Genomic DNA, 21,480 nt, shown 5'->3' with positions numbered 1-21,480 from the left:
TTTTGTCCTTCATTCTGTTGATGTGATGTATTATATTTATTGAATTGCATATGTTGAACCACCCTTCTATCCTTGGGATACGTTGGATTCAATTTGCTACTATCTTGTTGAGGATTTTTGCATCTATGTTCATCAGGGATATTGGTCTGTGGGTTCCTGTTTTTTTAATTTTGTCTGGTTTTGGTATCAGAGTAATGCTGGCTTCATAGAATGACTTAAGGAGAAGTCACATTTCTTCAATTTTGGGGATAGAAAAGAACTGGTGTTAGCTCTTCTTTGGATGTTTGATAGAATTTGGCAGTAAAGCCATTCATTCATGGACTCTCATTTTTGGGAGAGTTTTTATTATTGATTCTATTTCATTACTCATTATTGATCTGTTCAGGTTTTCTAATTATCTCTGATTCAATCTTAGTAGGTTGTATGTGTCCAGGAATTTATCCCTTCCCCCTAAATTTTCATGTTTGTTAATGTATACTTGTTCATAATGATATTCAATAAAATTTTTTATTTTTGTGGGATCAATTTTAATGTCTCCCTTTTCATTTTAATTTTGTTTATTTGGATCTTTTCTCTTTTTTCTTGGTTAATCTATTAAGTAGTTTATCAATTTTATTTCTCTCTTAAAACATCAACTTTTCATTTTGCTGATCTCTTCTATTATTTTTTAGTCTCTTTCATTTAATTCTTTTCTTATTTATTTTCTTCTACTAATTTTTGGTTTCATTTGTTCTTGCTTTTCTAGTTCCTTGAGGTGCACTGTTAGATTGTTTATTTCAAATATTTCTAGTTTTTTTATGTAGGTGTTTATTGCTATAGAGTTCCCTCTTAGCACTGCTTTTGCTGTATGCCATAGGTTTTAGTATGTTGTGTTTCCATTTTCATTTGTCTCATAAAATTTTTGCTTTTATTCTTAACTTCTTCCTTGATCCAGTAGTTATCCAGGAGTACGTTGTTTAATTTCTATGTATTTGTACAGTTTCCCTAGTTCCTCTTGTTATTGATTTCTAGTTTTATTTTATTGTGGTCTGAGAAGAAACAATATGATTTCAATTTTTTTAATTTGTTGAGGCTTGCTTTGTGTCCTAACATATGCTCTCTTCTGGAGAATGTTTCATGTGCTGATGAGAAGAATGTTTATTCTATAACTGTCAGATGAAACGTTCTGTAAATATCTGTTAGGTCCATTTGGTCCTATGTGCAGTTTAAGTACAGTGTTCCTCTGTTAATATTCTAGATCAACTGTCTAATGCTTAGAGTATTGAATTTCCCACCAATTATTGTATTGGAATCTGTCTCTCCTATTCAATCTAATAATATTTGCTTTGTACATCTGGGTGCTCTAGTGTTAGGTGCATATATGTTTAGAATTATTACGTTCTCTTGCAGAATTAATTTCTTTATCATTATATAATGACCTTCTTTGTTTTTACTGTTTTTGACTTAAAGTCTTTCTTTTATTCTGACATAAGTATAGCTACTCCTGCTCACTTTTGATTTCCATTTTCATGGAATGTCTTTTTTCATCCCTTTTCTTTTAGTCTATGTGTCTTTATAGGTGAGATTAGTTTATTCTATGTTGAGCCTTTTTTTCCTTATCCACTCACAGTCTATATCTTTTAAGTAGTAAGTTTAATCCATTTACATTCAATGTTATTGTTGATATGTGAGGACTTATTCTTATCATTTTATTACTTTATTTTTGGTTGTTTTGTATATTCTTTGTTCCTTTCTTTCTCTCTTACTCCTTATCATTGAAGTTTGGTGGTTTTCTGTAGTGGTAACATTTGAGTCTTTTCCTTATTTAAGTATGTGCTGAATCAGTGGTTTTTATATTTTTGTGTGTTTTCATGAGAGTAGTCCCAGCATAGGCCTTCCTTAAGCATTTCTTGTAAGACTGGTCTAGTGGTGATGAATTCTTTCAGTTTTTGCTTGTGTGGAAAATACTTTTTTTCTTCTTTATTTATGAAACTAAACTTTGCTAGATATAATATCCTTGGCTGACTTTCTTTTTCCTTCAGCTCTTTGAATATATTATCCCATTCTCTCCTGGCTTATGAGGTTTCTGCTGAGAAAATCTCTGTTAGTCTGATTGGCGTTCCTTTATAAATGACTAGACACTTTTCTCTTGTTGGTTTTAGAATTCTTTCTTTGTCTTTGACTTTTCACAGTTGGACGATAATATGCCACGGGGATCTTTTTTAAATTAAATCTATTTGGGGATCTCTGAAGTTCCTGTAAATGGATGTCTGAACCTGTTGCTGGACTTCGGAAGTTTTCATTTGTTATTCTGTTAAATAGGTTTTCTAACCCTTTGTCTCCTCTTCACCTTCTGGGAGGGACACTGAAAATTCAAAAACGTGGTCACTTTATGGTGTCCCATATGTCATATAGGCTAGCCCATTCTTTTCACTTTATTTTTGTCTCACTGGGTTATTTCAAAAGACCTTCAAGTTTGAAGATTCTTCTTTCAGCTGCATCTAGTCTATTGCTGAATATTTCAAATATATTTTGTATTTCGTTCAATAAATTCTTCAGTTCTAGTTTCAGAATTTCTATTTGGTTCTTTTTAATGGTTACTTTCTCATTCATATCCATAATTGTGTTTCCGATTTTTTTGGTATCTCTCTTTTCAGTATTCTCTTCTGTCTCACTGGAGTTTCTTTAATACCAATATTTTGAGTCATTTTACCAGGATTTCAAAAATTTCTTTTTGATTAGGATCTGTTGCTGAAGAATTAATGTGTTCCCTTGGAGGTGTCACATTTTCTTTTTTTCATGTTTCGTATGTCCTTATGTTAATATCTATGCCTCTAGTGGTAGCAGTTGCTTCTTCTATTTTTTTTTTTTTTTTTTTTGAGATGGAGTCTCACTCTGTTGCCCAGGCTGGAGTGCAGTGACATGATCTCAGCTCACTGCAAGCTCTGCCTCCCGGGTTCATGCCATTCTCCTGCCTCAGCCTCCCAAATAGCTGGGACTACAGGCACCCGCCACCACACTCAGCTAATTTTTTTGTATTTTTAGTAGAGATGGGGTTTCACTGTGTTAACCAGGATGGTCTTGATCTCCTGACCTTGTGATCTGCCCGCCTGGGCCTCGCAAAGTGCTGGGAGTATAGGCGTGAGCCACCATGCCCAGCCTGAATTTGCTTTTATAGGGGAGAATTTTTTCCTAAAAGTATACCTATGGTATTGGATGGGTAGGGCACTTTGGCTTTGATATTCTGGGTGTGTGCAATCTCTGCATGATTTCTTTGGCTGTAAATAGTGTCAGTAGTGTCTGTGATTTCCTTGGTGGCTCAGGGTGGTGTTGTTAATGGAGGCTGTGGCAAAGTTTTGGGATGCCATATAGTCTAGTCTTCAGGTGCCAGTGGCGGCATCAGTGAGCTGAGTATGCCTGTCCTTCTGTCCCAGGTTGGCATACACTGACACTGGTTTTAGCAGATCTAGGCAGGTCAATATTTGGGCTCCAGATAGCCTGTGTGAGTTCCAGAAATGGCAGCAATGGGGTGGGCGGGTGGGTAGATTCTTGAGCCCTCAGTAGTAAGCATGGTGTGAGTGATGGCAGTTGCAGTAGTGGAACAATGCTCTGGGACCCAAGCTGTCAGTGCTGGTGTTGTCAGTGGCTGAAATAGGCTGGGCGGGTCAATTCCCAGGCCTGCAGGTGACACATGTGGGTGGGTGCAAGCTGTGGTTGCAGTGGTAGTTTGGGTGGGCCTGACCTCAGACCCTGGAAAAATGTTCAGCTGCCAACAGTGTTGGACTGGGCTGGGCAATTCTCAAGAGGCCTAAATGGCATGCCTTTGTACTGTGTGTAGGGGAGGGGCAGAGCTGGGCTGAATGGGCCCATCCTTAGACCCCCTGGTGATGTGTGCATGCACTGGCTGTGGTAGGCAGAGGTGGTGTGATTCCCTGGCCTTCAGAAGAATGCTGTGGTGGGAGCAGCAATGGGTGTGCTGCAACCTTGCTACTGAGGAGAGGTGCATTTTTTCAGTGGGAGCAGCTATAGGCAGGCAGCTGGCAGGGCATGCCTTGCTCATATTTCGGCCCCTCTGCAGCCTACAGTGGCAGCTGCTGCAGGCAGTGGAGTTTGTCCTCAGGGCACATGAAAATGCATGGCTGCCCTTTGGCTGGGGAGTCAGGATAACAGCCAGTGGCTCCCGCCTAAGCCCTGGTGGCAGCAGTTGCAGGAAGGGAATGTCACTGTGGCTCCAGGGATATGAAGATGCAGGGGTTTGGGGCCCTAGGTTAGAACATAGCTTGATGAGAGCTGGGCTCTCAAAAAGGCACCGTGCTGCAGCTGCTCAGGACTCAGGGATTTGTGGGACTCAACCTGGGCTCTCCCTTTGAATTGTCATTTGCAGCCTCCAGGAAGCTCCCTGTGTTAATCTCAGGGCCTGCAAGGGTAGAGGGACTCTCCAGTGGCAAGGATTGTAGGAGTCCGTGAAAGGAATGTGGACCACTGAGGGCTCTCTCTTACCCTTTCCCCATTTTAGGGAGCTCGCCAGGATCCCAGCCAATCCCAGCGAAGCAGGCTACCTGGCTGACCTCTCCTTCCATGCTTTCAGTGCTTCCAAGCACTTCTCTGTAGAATGCCAGTGTTCTCTCTTAGATAATCTATTTGAGTTATGATTATCTACTTGCTATTTCATTTCTCCTCCATAGAAGAGACAAGTACCATATGTATCTAGTCAGCCATCTTGAAGACCCTCTACCAACACAAGTTTTTCCCATCTTTTCTGAAATACCAGTATATTCTAGCAGCTTTACTCACCTATACATTCTAGTAGCTTTTTAATAGATTCCTTTAGGTTTTCTATATAAGTGATTGTGCTTTTCTAAACAAAGAAAATTTTATTTCTTTCTCTTCATTCTGGGAGCCTTTTGTATGTTTTCCTTGCATTATTATACTGACTAAAACTACCAGTGCAATGTTGAGTAGAAGTGGTGAGGAAAGACAATCGTTGTTTTGTTCCTGACCTTTGGGGGAGACCAGTTTATCTTTTACCATTAATATGACAACAACTGGGTTTTCATAGATGTCTTTTATCTAATTAAGGGTGTTTACTCATATTCATCGTTTACTGAGGGTTTATATCAGGAAAGGATACTGGATTTTTAATGAATTTTTTTTTTTTTGAGACAGGTTTTTGCTCTTTCACCCAGGCTGGAGTACAGTGGCACAGCTCACTGCACCCGCAACTTTATGGACTCAAGCAATCCTCCTGCCTCAGCCTCTTGAGAAGCTGGGACTACAAGCATGCACCACCATGGCCAGCTAATTTTTTCTACTTTTTGTGGAGGCAGAATTTCACTAAGTTGCCTAGGGTGGTCTTGAACTCCTGAGATCAAGCAATCGTCCTGCCTCAGCTTCCCAAAGTGCTGGGATTAAAGGCATGAGCCACTGCTCCTGGCCCATACTGGATTTTTTTCAAATTCTTTTTATGTGTCATAAACAATGACTTTAATTTTTAATTTCTTAATATGGTGTATTACATTGATTTATTTTTAAATTAAGCCAATCTTGCATTCCTGGGATATACCTCACTTGGTCATGGATATATTATTCTTTTTGTGTGTGTTAGATTCATTTTGCTAATATTTTGCTAAGCATTTATGTGTCTACTTTCATGAATAATATTGGTTTTTAATTTATTTATAATGTCTCTTTATGATCTTCACATCAGAGTAATACTGACCACCAAGGATGACTTAGAAATTCTCCCCTATTCTTAAGTTTTATGGAAGAGTTTTACAGAAGGAATACAATGTTTTCTTTTTAATATTAGTAGACTTCACCAGTGAAGTCTTCTATGCCTGCAGTTTTCTTTTGGGATGGTTTTAAACTACAAATTCTTTTTTAGAAATAGAGCTATTTATTTCTTTTTGAATTTTTGTAGTGTATGTCTTTCAAGGAATTTGGCCATTTCATCTAAGTTGTCCAATGTATTGGCATAAAGTTGTTCATAGCATTTAATAGTTTTCTTTAATATTTGTATAATCAGTAGTGATGTCACCACCCTTATTCCTGAGATTGGTCATTTGTACCCTCTCTCTTTTTTCCTAATCAGGCTGGCTAGAAGTCTATTAATTTAATTGATCTCAAAGAACCAGGTTTGGGGATTTTTTTTTTTTCCTGTTTTCTATTTCACTGGTTTCAACTTAGATTTTTGTCATTTTCTTTCTTCTGCTTCCTTTGGGTTTACTTGGCTCTTGTTTTTCTGTTCTCTAAAGGTTTCCCCAGAGGGAATTTATTTTAGAATTTTCTTCTTTTCAGAGATGAGTTCAATGCTAAATATTTCTTCGAAGTTTTACTTTAGTAGCATCTCATACATTTTTGATACTTATACATTTTTGTGTTATTTCAAAACACTTTCAAACACTTTACACTTCCCTATAATCTGTACATTATTTGAACTATGTTATGCAATTTCTAAGTATCTGAGGATATTCCAGATATTTTTCTAATATAATTGCATTGTGGTCAGATACCATAATTTATATGTCTTGAATCCTTTTACATTTATTTAGACTTGTCTTATGGCTCAAAATAGGATCTATCTTAAAAATTGTTCCGTGAGTACGTGAAAAGAATATGCATTCTGTTGCTGGGTGGAATGCTCTGTAAACGTCAAAAGTAACATCTAGTATTATTTGCGTTGTTTTACTCTTCTATATCTTCACTAATTTTTTATCTATTTGTTCAATTAATTATTGTGAGAGGGATATTGAAACATCTGACTATAATTGTGGATTTGTCTTTTTCTCCTTGCAGTTCTACTAGTTTTTTTCCCTGTATTTTTAAGTTTTCAGTTATCAAGGGGATAAATGTTTAAGATTGTTACGTTTTCTGAAAGATATGGTTCCTTTGTCATTATAAAATGATGTTTTTTATCTCTGATAATATTTTTTGCTTTGACATTTATTTTCTTTGATATTAAGATATCTATTCAGGCTTCCTTTGATGTGTGTTAGAATGGCTCATTTTGTTTTATTCTTTTACTTTTAATTCATTTGTGACTTTATATTTAAAGGTTCCCCTTTTTTAATTTTTTAATTTTTATTTTTTATTTTTTATCTTTTTTGAGATGGAGTTTCACTGTTGTCGTCCAGGCTGGAGTGCAATGGTGTAATCTTGGCTTACTGCAACCTCTGCCTCTTGGGTTCAAGTGATTCTCCTGCCTCAGCCTCCCAAGTAGCTGGGATTACAGGCATGCACCACCACGCCCAGCTAATGTTTGTATTATTAGTAGAGACAGGGTTTCGCCATGTTGGCCAGGCTGGTCTTGAACTCCTGACCTCAGGTGATCCATCCACCTCAGCCTCCCAAAGTGCTGGGATTACAGGTGTGAGCCACTGCGCCTGGCCAGGTTTTCTTTTAGGTAGTTGATATATTTTGGATATTCGTCCCCTTTAAATCTCATGTTGAAATGTGATTCCCCAATCTTTGAGGTGGGGCCTAGTGGGAGATGTTTGGGTCACAGGGACAGATCCCACATGAATGGCTTATTGCCGTTTTCTCCATAATGAGTGAATTCACAAGATCTGATTGTTAAAAAGAGCCTGGCACCTCCTTCACTCTGTTGCTCCCTCTCTCACCATGTGCCACATCTGCTTCCCCTTTGCCTTGTGCCATGAATAAAAGCCTCCTGAGGCCTCACCAGAAGCTGAACAGATGCTGGTGCCATACTTGTACAGCCTGCAGAATCATGAGCCAAATAAAACTTTTTTCTTTATAAATTACCCAGTCTCAGGTGTTCCTTTATAGCAATGCAAAATGAACGAATACAGCAGTATATACTTAGGTCTTGCCTTTTTATCCAGTCTGCAAAACTTTGCCTTTTAATTGTAGTGCTGACACGATTTAAATTTAGTGTAATTATTGATATGGATGGGTTTACATCTATCATTCCGCTCATTGTTTTCTTTGCTGCTCATGTTCTTTGTTCTGAGTTTCCTCTTTTTTTGCCTTCTTTTGGATTATTTTTATTATTCCATTTTGTTAACTTGATGGTTTAGAAAAATGAAGACCTCTCTAATAAGGTGATACTTGAACACAGACCTGCAAGAAGTGAAGCAGCAAGCCATTTGGTTGTCTCAAGAAAAAGCTTCGTAGATAGAAGGAAGAGCAAGTGCAAGGTCTTGAAGCAGAAGTACATTTGACATTATGGAATAATAACAGGTGACTGGTGTGCCCGGAATGGAGTAGAGAGGTAGGAATAAACATAGGGAGGAGACAGTAGAGAGGGATTGGGAGTTTGTGGGTGGGCTAGAAGCTCATTTCTGGGCATGTAGAAGTCTTTGGAGGAATAGAGTTTTCTGAACTTCCATTGCTTCAAGCAAAGGTGCCTGCCGCCATCCCCCTACTCCCACAAAGTAAAATGAAGTTTCTTTTGAATCACCACCACGATCTGCCTAACGTAACCTCTGGACTAATCTGTTTATGCCTATTTGCCCATTTTATAATGGTCTGCACAAAAGTCCAGTACCCAGGTCATCACTCATTCATCATTTTCTTTCCTTCCCCAAAACATGAGCTTTCCAATGTGCCCTTTGAAATTCATGATTCATTATCACAAAAATCCCCTTTATCCTCATACTCTTTTTCTGAATGTTCCGGGTACAGAGTGGAAGCCGGCACTTCCCTGTGGACACTAATTCTTTACTTCTCTCTCAATTGTTTTCTTTCCCATGAGCTTTACAACATTGTCCTGGAAGACAGATAGCACACTAGCCTTTCACTGTTACTTCCAGATCATTGTCTTTCCTGCCTGTCCCAAATCCACACCTTTTGGTGAGTGTGTTATCAGACTAGAAATGTATATTCATATGTTTAGGTTTGATAGATGAGATCCAGCAAACCTTCTAGTCTTCTTCCTCTTTGCCAACATCTGCCTTTAAATATCGACAGTTCTGTGGCAGAAAGTTTTCCCTATTTTTGTTCCCAATCTCAAGCCTGTGGTTTTAAAGGCTCTTATGCAGAGCATATCATTAGAGTCATACCCAAAATAGGCTGGGGGTGGTGGCTCACGCCTGTAATCCCAGCACTTTGGGAGGCAAAGGCGGGTGGATCACTTGAGGTCAGGAGTTCAAGACCAGCCTGGCCAATATGGTGAAATCCCATCTCTACTAAAAATACAAAAGTTAGCCAGGCATGGTGGCAGGCACCTGTAATCCCAGCTACTTGGGAGGCTGAGGCAGGAGAATTGCTTGAACCCAGGGGACAGAGGTTGTAGTGAGCCGAGATCATACCACTGCACTCCAGCCTGGGCAACAGAGTGAGACGCTGTCTCAAAATAATAATAATAAATAATAACAATAATAACAATAATAATAATAATAAAGGGTATATCTAAATATAGAGTGGGTTAGAAGATAACAATAGTAGCAGCAACAACAAACACTGGGCAAATTACTGATCCTCCTTGTGGCTCAGTTTCTGTATCTGTACTTGATGACTAGATACCTTCTTCATTTACTCAAAGATGTTACTCCAATAATTATCTTCTGCCTCTCTTGAATGGTCAGATTTTTGCTACCTACTGATTGCTTTTCATCAACATGTAGTTATTTTTTTTAAAACATCTTTACAAAACATTCTCTTGGCCTTACTTCCCTAGCTTGCTACTGTCTGTTTCTTAGCTCTTCTTTACAGCAAAACCCCACCAATAATGCTTTTTCTCCCACTTCTGCACTAGAACTGCCCTTACTTCCACCGCACTATTTTTCTTCATGTCACTAAATCCAAAGTCAATTCTCAGTTCTTATCTTACTTGTCCTGTGATCTCATAGGACCCCAGGCTCCCTTGGTTTTCCTCCCATCTGGCTGAAACTGCTTTCTAGTTTCCTTCACTGGACCTCCTCCCCAGTCTCTTAATATTGGACAGTCAAGGGCTCCATTCTGATTTCTATTTTTGTCTCATTCTACACTCACCTCCCTATGATTTTAGACAGTCTCATGGCTCTAACAGCCATCTATATACTACTCATTCCCAAAGTTTTATTTCAGTAAAAATAAGAGAATTTTTAGCTTAGTTCTCTTTCTGAAACTTCTAGGTCCTTTATACAACAGTTTATTCAACATCTTACTTGAATATCTAATACAATGCTACTTTAAGTGTGGTTACTACTTTTAGTGTAACTACTTTTAGTATAACCACACTTAAAGTAAATGCTACTTTAAGTGTGCTACTTAAGTGATAATAAATGCTACTTTAAGTGTGGCCACTTAAGTGTGGTTCATGAACTGATGCCCATCCACAAACTGTGAACAGTATGCAATGAAATAAGCACAAAAATGAGAGTAAGAGGTTGGAAACTTTTTTTTTTTCTGAGATGGACTCTCGCCTTGTCACCCAGGCTGGAGTGCAGTGCCGCAATCCCAACTCACTGCAACCTCCATCTCCCAGGCTCAAGCGATTCTCCTGCCTTAGCTTCTCGAGTACTTGGGATTACATGAGCATGCCACCACACCTGGCTGATTTTTGTATTTTTAGTAGAGACAAGGTTTCACCATGTAGGCCAGGCTGGTCTCGAACTCCTGACCTCAGGTGATCCGCACACTTCGGCATCCCAAGTGCTGGGATTATAGGTGTGAGCCACAGTGCCCGACCGAGCTTTATATGTATAAAGGGGAGTTTACCCGTCACAGAACTAATGGAATATACATATATATATTCCATATATATAATATATATTTATAAATACATATATTATAAAACATATATATATTCCATATATATAATATATATTTATAAATACATATATTATAAAACATATATATATTCCATTAGTTCAGTCCCTCTAGAGAGTCCGACTAATACACCCCATAAATTGGAAATTGAACTAGTTCTTACCTGAGACAGTTTGACAAGGACTGGTCGAGTAGACATCACAAATTCAATATAGTCACTAAAAAAGGTAATATTTAAATAATGTTTTATTTACTTTATATGCCTAAGTATTAAAATAACATAAATAAAAAGCTGTCATGGGGACAACCTTGAATGTATCTACTCTATTTATTTACACATTCATACATACATACAGGTAATACATGAAAGAAAACTCACTGTAAACAATTAAACAATATGAAAGACCTTAGGGGTAAGAGGTTTTATCCGTTCACCACTGCTACCTTCTCCTTACTGATTCTAATGATCTGTCTAGAGGTCATGTTTCTTCGTAGTTTAATACGTATTTTTTATATAGAAATATCAGTGGATATACACATGATTTTAGTTTTTCCATTATTTAAATAAATGAGATTGTACTCATAATGTATTATTCTGTAATCTGATTATTTTCCCCACTAAATCATAAACTTGGAGATCATTTCTGGTCAGTTCACATGAATTTGCCCCCAAAACAGTAATAGCTTCCAACATAATTTTAAAAATTATTCTCTTATTGTTGAACATTCTGATTCTATGTTTTTGCTATTATAACACTACTACCACGAATATGCGCTTACTTCTTCGCATGTACCTTTTCCAATTGAGCAAAGTGTGTGTAGGATATATTCTTAGAAGAAAAGTGCTGGGTCTAGGGTATTTACATTTAAAATGCTGATATTCTTGAGATGCCCTCCAAAAACTCTGTACCCATTCACAATTTAATCAGCAATGCATGAGTATGATCATTTCACACTCTCACTGTCCCTGAATTTTATCAAACCTCTCTTAATTTTTGCAATCTCATGATTAAAAATATATTTTTTCTGATTTATTTATTTATGTATTTATTTATTTATGTTGAGATGGAGTCTCGTTCTGTCATACCGGCTGGAGTGCAGTGGTGCGATCTTGGCTCACTGCAACCTCCGCCTCCCAGATTCAAGCGATTCTCCTGCCTCAGCCTCCTCAGTAGCTGAGACTACAGGCACGTACCACCACGCCTGGCTAATTTTTGTATTTTTAGTAGAGACGGGGTTTCACCATATTGGCCAGGCTGGTCTTGAACCCCTGACCTCGTGATCCACCCACCTCGGCCTCCCAAAGTGCTGGGATTACAGGCGTGAGCCACTACACCCAGCTTTCTGTTGTTTCAATAAGCATTTTAGTGTTTTTATCAATTGGCTGCTGATATTCTTTCCATATTTTTCATTACTTGTTTTCTCTATTTGTAGAATAATATATACATATATGATCAGATATTATATATTTTCAATCATTTGATATATATTGCAAATATTTTTTCTCATTCTGCTATTTGTTTTTGTTAATGGTGTTCCAATTTATTCTTAAAAATTAAGTCACACCCTAACTTTAAGTTTTATGAGCAAGAAATGCCTCAGATATCTCTATATTGTTCTGGACATATCAAGAAGTCATGACCATTTGTCTTATAAAATACTGAGAACTTTTCCTTCTCTTGAAGAGATGTTCTCCTAATAGTTAAGTACAGTATAATAAAATGAACACGGTTTCATTTATTTCAGGAAAAATAAGAAGCCTTTTCACAAATATATATATTTTTTAATTTATAAAGCCTTATTCTAACTCCAAGTTGCCTCTTGGATTCAAAAGCTGTTAGCAAGTATTCTTTCACATTCTTCCAAGATTTGGACCTAAGGAAAATTAAATGGCCCTTTTACCACTTAAATCTCCGCTGCAAATTTTAAAGCAAAGTTTCAGATCCTGATAGAACCAGATATTATGTGTTAGGGCAAAGGCAGTTAACATTGTTTAAAGCAACCTTGTCCAACCTGCAGCCCCATGGGTCGCATGCAACCCAGGAAAGCTTTGAATGTGGCCCAACACAAATTCATAAACTTTCTTTCTTTCTTTCTTTTTTTCCAGCTCATCAGTTATCGTTAGTGTTAGTGTATTTTATGTGTAGCCAAAGACAATTCATCTTCCAATGTGGCCCAGGAAAGCCAAAAGATTAGACACCCTGGTTTAGATTCTTAGCTGCTGCTGCTTTAATCTGAACTTTTACTCATCTTCCCTGTCTAAAGTGAAGATAATGAGGTACAATGCAGTGGTAAGGATGGTGAACAGTGGCCTTGAATTCAAGCTGCTTGCCTTGAAATTCCTGCCATCCCACTTGCTACCTATGTAATTTTGAGCAAGTTTTCTGATCATTTTCATTCCCAATTTCCTTTTTTAAAAATAATTATAACAGTTGTGAAGAAGAAAGATGACAAAATATCTAAACCACCGGGTATATGATAAACACAAATTAGCTATTATTAATCTTATCATCAACTGGGATAAATAATACTTACCTTACATCCACATGTACTACTGAGAGGTGACAGCATGCTGGCAGTCCTCACAGCCCTCGCTCGCTCGCTCTCGGCGCGTCCTCTGCCTGGGCTCCCACTTTGGCGGCACTTGAGGAGCCCTTCAGCCCACCGCTGCACTGTGGGAGCGCCTTTCTGGACTGGCCAAGGCCAGAGCCGGCTCCCTCAGCTTGCAGGGAGGTGTGGAGGGAGAGGCGCGAGCCGGAACCGGGGCTGCGCGCCGCGCATGCGGGCCAGCTGGAGTTCCGGGTGGGCGTGGGCTTGACGGGCCCGGCATTCGGAGCAATGAGGGGCTTAGCACCCGGGCCAGCGGCTGCAGAGGGTGTACTGGGTCCCCCAGCAGTGCCAGCCCACCAGTACTGCGCTGGACTTCTCACCAGGCCTTAGCTGCCTTCGCGTGGGGCAGGGCTTGGGACCTGCAGCCCGCCATACCTGAGCCTCCCACCCCCTCCACGGGCTCCTGTGCGGCCCAAGCCTCCCCTACGAGCGCCACCCCTGCTCCACCTCACCCAGTCCCATCCACCACCCAAGGGCTGAGGAGTGCGAATGCACAGCGCCGGACTGGAAGGCAGCTCCACCTGCAGCCCCGGTGCGGGATCCACTGGGTGAAGCCAGCTGGGCTCCTGAGTCTGGTGGGGACGTGGAGAACCTTTATGTCTAGCTCAGGGATTGTAAATACACCAATTGGCACTCTGTATCTAGCTCAAGGTTTGTAAACACACCAATCAGCACCCTGTGTCTAGCTCAGGGGTTTGTGAATGCACCAATGGACACTCTGTATCTAGCTACTCTGGTGGAGCCTTGGAGAACCTTTGTGTCGACACTCTGTGTCTTGGTGGGGCCTGGTGGGGCCTTGGAGAACCTTTGTGTTGACACTAGTTAATCTAGTGGGGACTTGGAGAACCTTTGTGTCTAGCTCAGGGATTGTAAACACACCAATCAGCGCCCTGTCAAAACAGACCACTGGGCTCTACCAATCAGCAGGATGTGGGTGGAGCCAGATAAGAGACTAAAAGCAGGCTGCCTGAGCCAGCAGTGGCAACCCGTTCTGGTCACCTTCCACACTGTGGAGCCTTGTTCTTTTGCAATTTGCAATAAATCTTGCTACTGTGCACTCTTTGGGTCCACACTGCTTTTATGAGCTGTAACACTCGCTGCAAAAGTCTGCAGCTTCACTCCTGAAGCAGCGAGACCACGAGCCCACCGGGAGGAACGAACAACTCCAGATGCACCACCTTAAGAGCTGTAACACCGCGAGGGTCCGCGGCTTCATTCTTGAAGTCAGTGAGACCAAGAACCCACCAATTCCGGACACACTACTAACATCTTTCAAGTCGAATCTAGATAGAGCATATCACAGCATTGGTATGCTTGCCAGAGGCTATTTTTTATTTTTTGGTAAAAATTATGACAATGAGAATAAAAACAACATCAGATACATGATCAGTTTGAATTATTATGGTACAACTATGACAAAACAATTGATGTTAAGAATTTAGTACCACAAACTAATGACCTCTGAAACATAACGCACTATCGTTGTTAGTCTTTGTTAGCAGGGCATCAGGTATTATAGTATTCCGATTTAAAAAATATCTTAATAGCCACTAAGGTTTTGGGTTTGAATAGATACCGTTTAAAGCAAAAACAAATAAACAAGCGCATAAAGTTGTGTGTTTTCTGCGTGTGGCTAACATTAGTTGAGTGCTTACTATATTCCAGAAATAGGTTGCTGGACATTACACAGCCTAGGGGTTTTTGTCCTTTGGTTTCCTTTCTGCTTAACAAACAGAAACAAAAAACAAAACAAAAAAACTGCTTGGGATATTGGGGATTAAATTGAAGAGGGTAAAGTAAGCAGTTTTCTGGGGTAAACGCTATAAGGTTTTAAAATCTCCAAATGTTCCCTGCATTTGCACTGTCTACATTTAGGCATCAACTTTTACTACCTCTAGGATTAGTTTTTCCTTTCCCAATCCATGTTGACAAAGTGGGTCATAAAGATCCGTAGATGGTTTGCCCAGATCTGCCCTCAATCTGCAAATCAGCTTCCTCGTTTTAGAAAATCTGAAATGTAAAAGGGTAAGGGGCTGGGATCTCGTGGGGAGGAGGAAGGAAATGGAATCCCGCGTGGGCAGGCGGCTGGCCAGGAGCACATTCCCCTAGCCTCCTTATGCGCCAGCCCCGCGGCGTTGGGAAGCTCCTCCCTGGCCTTTCCTTCCTCCTCCTCCTCCTCCATCTAGGCGGCAGTGGCGGGCGAAGCGTGAGCGCTGCGGTATTTTGTCCCGAACGGTGACCCCTCCTCCCAGGCAGGCTGTGGCGGCGTCGGTGGCAGCAGAGCACGGAGGAGAGGCCCGGGCGGCCCGGCGGCCTGGAGGCCGCGAAAGGTGGAGGCCGGGCCGCCCTTGTGCACAGCAGGATTGACCCGGGAAGGGGCAGAAGCTAGTGAGCCCCGCCTGGCAGCCGGGAAGGTGGGGGAAGCCCCGTGCACCCCCCGCCCTCCGGCCGCCGCCGCCCCGCTGGCCCTGCAGCCGTCGCCGCTGCCTCGGGCTACAGCCCCGGGCTCGGCGGTCCCGGCTGGGGAAGGAGGGCGGCGAGCGCGTCCGGAGCCGCCGGAGATGGCGGGAGGGCACTGCGGCAGCTTCCCCGCGGCAGCGGCTGGCAGCGGCGAGATCGTCCAACTGAACGTGGGGGGGACCAGGTGAGTCGGCGGGTAGGGGGCTTGCAGCGGGGATGCCGTGGCGGCTTCCTCCTCCTTCTGGTGTCGACGGGGGACCGAGAGTCGCAGGAACGAGGGCGAGTGTGGGAGCCAAGCCTGGAGGGGAACGTGGAGGCCTCCAGGCGGGAAGAACGTCGGGCGGATTTTGGAGCTGGTGCAGCATCTGCTCTGGGAAGGGAGAGGCAGAAGGGCCGCTTGGAATTACCGAGGACCAGGCCCATGTGGCAGAGTAGCTGCTGTCCTAGAATGCCAACCTTTGCCCCTCCCATCAGGCAAGGAGAACCATTACACAGCCTTCCTTACCTCATCTCAGATTAGAGTGTATTTGAGGACTTTATTTAGTAGAAGCCTGGCTTTGTGGTTTGGATGTTGGAGATGAGCCTGCCTTCCTTTCTCTTTGGTCAACGAGGTGTCGGTTTTCTTAGGGAAGAGTGCGGTGTTCCTTTCCGCGCCTAATTAGGGGATTTGTAATTTGAAAGATTTCTGTGATGGGAGTACAGTAGGTTTGTAGTACCTAGTTATTTATTTTCAGAATTTCTTGGTGCATGGGCTTGAAGGATCTGTTCAACTTTTAGGACAGTGTGTCCAGAAACTGCAGTTTGAACATTTGCTTTTAGGAAGCTCTGGATATTGGCACGGTGCGCCCCTGGAGTAAACAGACTGAATGCTCTTCTCTGTCTGTTCTCTTTCTGGCCTTCCGCCCCCCCCCCCCCACCCGCTTCTGTGCCTGTTATTAAGTTTGTTGGGGGAAAAAAAATCATAGTTTTTGTGGATTTCCTATAACTTATGAGTCACTCCTCTCAGAAAAGGGAGTTTGCCAGCTGTTTGAAAGAAAGATTAGTTGAGTTTTAGGCTTGGTAGGAGAAAAACAAGGAAATGCTCTGGAATACAGTGTATTTTTCTGTGCTTGAGCATATGATTTTCAACCAGCATTTTAAAAGTATTTTAATGTCTTAGAACCGTAGTGATAAAAAATGTCTACTGTAGTGCTTTAATCCTAAACATTTGATAGCTAGATAGAATTTAACACAGAAAACCATGGTACTTCGTTCTTAGGGTTTTTCCTCTTCCCCCAAATCAAAACTTAGGTAATTTACAACGTTATTGCAGTTGTATAGAAACCAGTCTTATGGAGATTTATGTCTCCTAATGTAAGAAATGGAGTTTTTCCTAAAATCACGTTAAAATATTGGAAGTTTGGTAACTTGTGGAATGCCCCGAAAGAGGAGGCCTGCAATGTGTGTTGATTATACTGAAGAGTAGCAGTATAATCATTTACAATCCCTACGCTGGTTTCTACTTGCTATTGATAGTTAATGTATTTCTTTTCTTTAATTTTTTTTTTTTTTTTTGAGACGGAGTCTTGCTCTCTCGCCTGGCTGGAGTGCAGTGGCGCCATCTCGGCTCACTGCAGCCTCTGCCTCCTGGTTTCAAGCAATTCTCCTGCCTCAGCATCCCGAGTAGCTGGGTTACAGGCGCGCACCACCATGCCTGGGAAATTTTTGCATTTTTAGTAGAGACGAGGTTTAACTACGTTGGCCAGGATGGTCTCGATCTCCTGACCTCGTAATGCTCCCGCCTCGGCCTCCCAAAGTGCTGGAATTACAGGCGTGAGCCACCCTACCTGTATGTATATATATATATATATATACATATATATATATATATAAATATAATATATTTCTTTTCAGACATTCACAAGGACATACAATATTATCGTAAAAATTAAGCAGTATTGTTATTTACTGTATGGATGGCTTAATATTGAGTGAACTCTTATTAGAGACTGCAGAATTCATTTAAAAGTTTTAACTCATAAGGCGGTTATCTTGGCACTGTAACTTTTTCTTTTTTCTTTTTTTTTGAGACAGTCTCGCTCTGTCATCCAGGCTGGAGTGCAGTGGCGCAATCTCGGCTCACTGCAAGCTCCGCCTCCTGGGTTCGCGCCATTCTCCTGTCTCAGCCTGGCACTGTAACATTTTATCTTGTGTTTACATTAATTATGGAACTTGAGCTTATCAGGTTCTAATTTTTTCTAAATGATATTAGCAAAGATACAAAATAATACATATATTACTGGTTTGAACAGTTTAGAAGACATGAAATTGTTAGTGGGAATGGAAACATTAAAAAAAACTAGAAAATTGTTAAGATAAAATGGCTTATAAAATAAGTAGTAATGGTATGGCCCGTAGAAAACAACATCCGACTCCATATTCTAAGAATATTTACTAGATTTTCTTTGAATCATACACTCGTGCAGCATTTTAGAGCTAGATGAGATCTAGAAGTCACCTGTATCTTGTACAAAACACAGTGTAACATAGTCACTTAAGCCACTGTAAGAGAAAAATCCTGATATGATTGCCATTGAAGTTCAGGAACTGCTGTGGCATAGAATTGAAGTTCTGAAGTGATAGAGTCAAACTCAAAAGGAGAGTTTGTTGGGAGCAGAGAAGCATATGCTATCGGTAACGTCTTTTTTTTTTTCTCAAGAGAATAGATATGAAAATGGATATACTCAAAGGAATTATAGAAATGACTAATTTTTATGGTTTAATACTTTGTGGGTGATTCAGAAAGTAGAGAAGATGAAGTTTCATTTAGAATTGTTTGTATTCGTTATTTACAAAAAGTAATGAAGTGAATTCACTATGACTGAATTTATGATTAATTCTGTTATTGGTAAGTGTGATTTTGGGCCTCATGCAAGAGGGCTGGGACTAGCCATTGAGGACTCCCGGACAAAGAGCTTTTGAGTCAGGTGTATGTTTTCAGTTCCCAGGCTTTATCTCTAACTAGCCTAGCAACCTTGGACAAATATTTTGATGCTTAGTCTATTAAAATGTAAAGTGACAGACAATAGTACCAACCTTATCAGATTGTTATAGGAATTTGAAGTAATAAATGTGAAATGCAAGGGTTAGTGGCATTATCAGTACTTACAGTGCAGAATAAATAACTAATTAGATTGCTTCCAAGTTAATTTTGTAGGAGGCAAGTTGCATAAAGTATAACTGTGGATATGCAAATTTCTTTAGTAATTATTTTGCTGAGACCAGATTGTACATGATTCTATTCTTGGGACACTATGGGTATAGGATAAAAAACAAATCAAAACAGAAAAGGCTTTCAAATGATTATGCTCATCATGTGTAATTTTAAGTGTGTTAGTTTTCATGAAGTTATATTTGAGACTAGTTTTGGGGCCAGAAGTTTAAAAAAAAAATTGGTGGGGATGAGGGTCTAATTCCTTTGCCCAGAAATTCCAGGTTACTAACCTTTCCCCAAAATGCTGATTAAAATTGAAACTGATAATATGATTTTAAGCAGACCTGTGTGATTTTCTAAGTAGCACATAATTTTAGTTATTTGGAATACAATTGCTGAATAAGTGGTGAATATAAAGGATTGCAAGTTATAAGCTGTCCTCATTTGGAATGAATTTGATGGCCTCTAAAACAGTGAATCTGCGATGTATGAATCCTTGGATCCTTCAATTTACCATTGACTGGATTTGCTTTGATTTTGGACCAAGTCAGTTTTCTGTGACTGGGGTAATCTGTGTATTTTTTATTTTTTCTTAAGAGTCTACTAAGAAATGCATTTAGGAGTACTTGCAGTGTTTTCTTAGATAAAGTGACTCATTTGTTAATCAGATAAATGGGCATAGGAACTGCTTGTAAACACCTAGACTGTCCATAACCTATGAAATTAGTTAGTAGTCAACTTCTATGTGTTCCCCAAAGTACCCCTTACTGTAGTTTACATTTAAATGTCTTTAATAAATGAATTGTTTTACTGTCTTTCCTTCAGTTGGCCAATGAAAGAATACTTTTCCTTACAAATTGTAAAGTTGTAAGTGGGAAGAAGTGGAGATAAACTTTTTTTTTATCTCCGAGACAGAGTCTCGCTTTGTCGCCTATGCTGGAGTGCAGTGGCGCGATCTCAGCTCATTGCCAGCTCCACCTCCTGAGTTCATGCCGTTGTCCTGCCTCAGACTCCTGAGTAAGCTGGGACTACAGGCGCCCGCCACCACGCCTGGCTAATTTTTCGTATTTTTAGTAGGGACGGGGTTTCACCATGTTAGCCAGGATGGTCTCAATCTCCTGACCTCGTGATCTGCCCGCCTCGGCCTCCCAAAGTGCTGGGATTACAGGCGTGAGCCACCGCACCCAGCCGAGATAAACTTTTAATTGTGATTGGAAAGCATGTTTTGATAATGATAGAAAATTTCTTTCGGAGACTAAGGCACTTTTTATAGAACAGTGCATACATGGCTTCTGCTGTTACTGACACTGAGACTGATACTGCTAAATGGTTTAAGTGGGCAGTTTAGTGACATCTATGTGTCAACACCAGTGTACCCTGAAAGTGCTCTGTTGTAACCATAAAATGCCTGCAGATCGTACAGAAGAATCAAGTCTCTGTTTTGTACAGAACATTTACCTGAGTTTTAGAGTGTGATTCTGTTTATCACACATAAGTTTCAGTAAACATTTACTGAGTGTGTGCTAGGTGCTAAGAACAATGCTTTTAGGTCGTCCTCTCTGGCTTTAAGAAAAAACAACATCTAATTTTTTAATACAAAATCCATTTCTGAAACTGAGTTTGAAAGGTGAATGTACAGATAATCCATTTATCAAGATATGTAAAATATTATGAGCCATTGTTGCCTCAGGTGCCTGGATGGACTTGGAAAGTTGAGAGATCTGTCAGACTTCTGACACTACTCTGTATAAGCCTTGGTAGTCACAGTCACCCTGGCCTGCAATCCAGTGCTATTTAATATCCCACTTAGAAGATGGGAATGGGAAGTAGGATGCATTTTGAGGTTTGTTATGCTGCATTGAGCATGACAAAAAAAAGTAAGCAACTTCCACGTTTTTGATAGTTCCAGGCTGCCAATTTAGGTAATGGCAGACCATAGGCGGGTGATACAGTATATACATGCGCAGTCTGGGAAACATCCCTTAGCCATTTTAGCTGGGGTTTGGCCTATGTTTCCTGGTGATAGTGCATGGTAACTAGTGCCACTATTCAGTCACCTTGTTTAGTTTAAGTATGAAAGGTAAAAATAAATTTAGGGATTTCATATAATGCCAGAAAATAAATGTAGAGTGAAAGTAGAAGTTTGCTAGGCTGGGTGAGGTAACATTGTAGTTCAAGGTGATATCTTAAAATGAAAATACTCAGAGAAGGGCTGAACTGAACAAGTACTATATTGCTTTGTTTGCCATATCAGTTTACATAAATTATTGGTTTGCTGTCCGAGTCTATTATACTGTACGTTGGTAAAGATCCTCCCAGAATTGGTAGTTAATATACAAGCTTAATCAAATGACAACCTCAGAACAGTGATGTATTTGGCTGAATGATTTTTGAATGAATGAAGTCAGAAGTTGCAAATAGCCCAAGATTGCATATACAGAAGGTGTTAAATGAGTAATTTACAGTGAAATTACTATGAGCCTAAAAAGAGATAATACAGGATAGGATATTTAGAAAAGCTATTA

The 21,480-nt window shown here is 40.3% G+C and overlaps 1 protein-coding gene across 4 annotated transcripts in view; it reads left to right on the top strand.

The window, feature by feature from the left end:
- Window positions 1-15,483: 15,483 nt before the first annotated feature.
- KCTD3 (potassium channel tetramerization domain containing 3) overlaps window positions 15,484-21,480 on the top strand; it is a 57,156-nt gene continuing 51,159 nt past the window's right edge. For 3 of the 4 annotated variants that reach the window (XM_012506629.2, XM_003265109.4, XM_030812876.1), the window contains exon 1: window positions 15,484-15,946. In XM_012506629.2, coding sequence (XP_012362083.1) covers window positions 15,864-15,946 — 83 coding nt within the window. In that variant the 5' untranslated portion in view covers window positions 15,484-15,863. The remainder of the gene's footprint in view (window positions 15,947-21,480) is intronic. The other variant, XM_012506630.2, reaches the window with a different exon arrangement.

The sequence above is a fragment of the Nomascus leucogenys genome, chromosome 5 (genome assembly GCF_006542625.1).
Source record: "Nomascus leucogenys isolate Asia chromosome 5, Asia_NLE_v1, whole genome shotgun sequence".
Classification (NCBI taxonomy): Eukaryota; Metazoa; Chordata; class Mammalia; order Primates; family Hylobatidae; genus Nomascus; species Nomascus leucogenys.
Note: the sequence above shows the minus strand (reverse complement) of the source record. Positions and strands in the feature narration are given on the sequence as shown.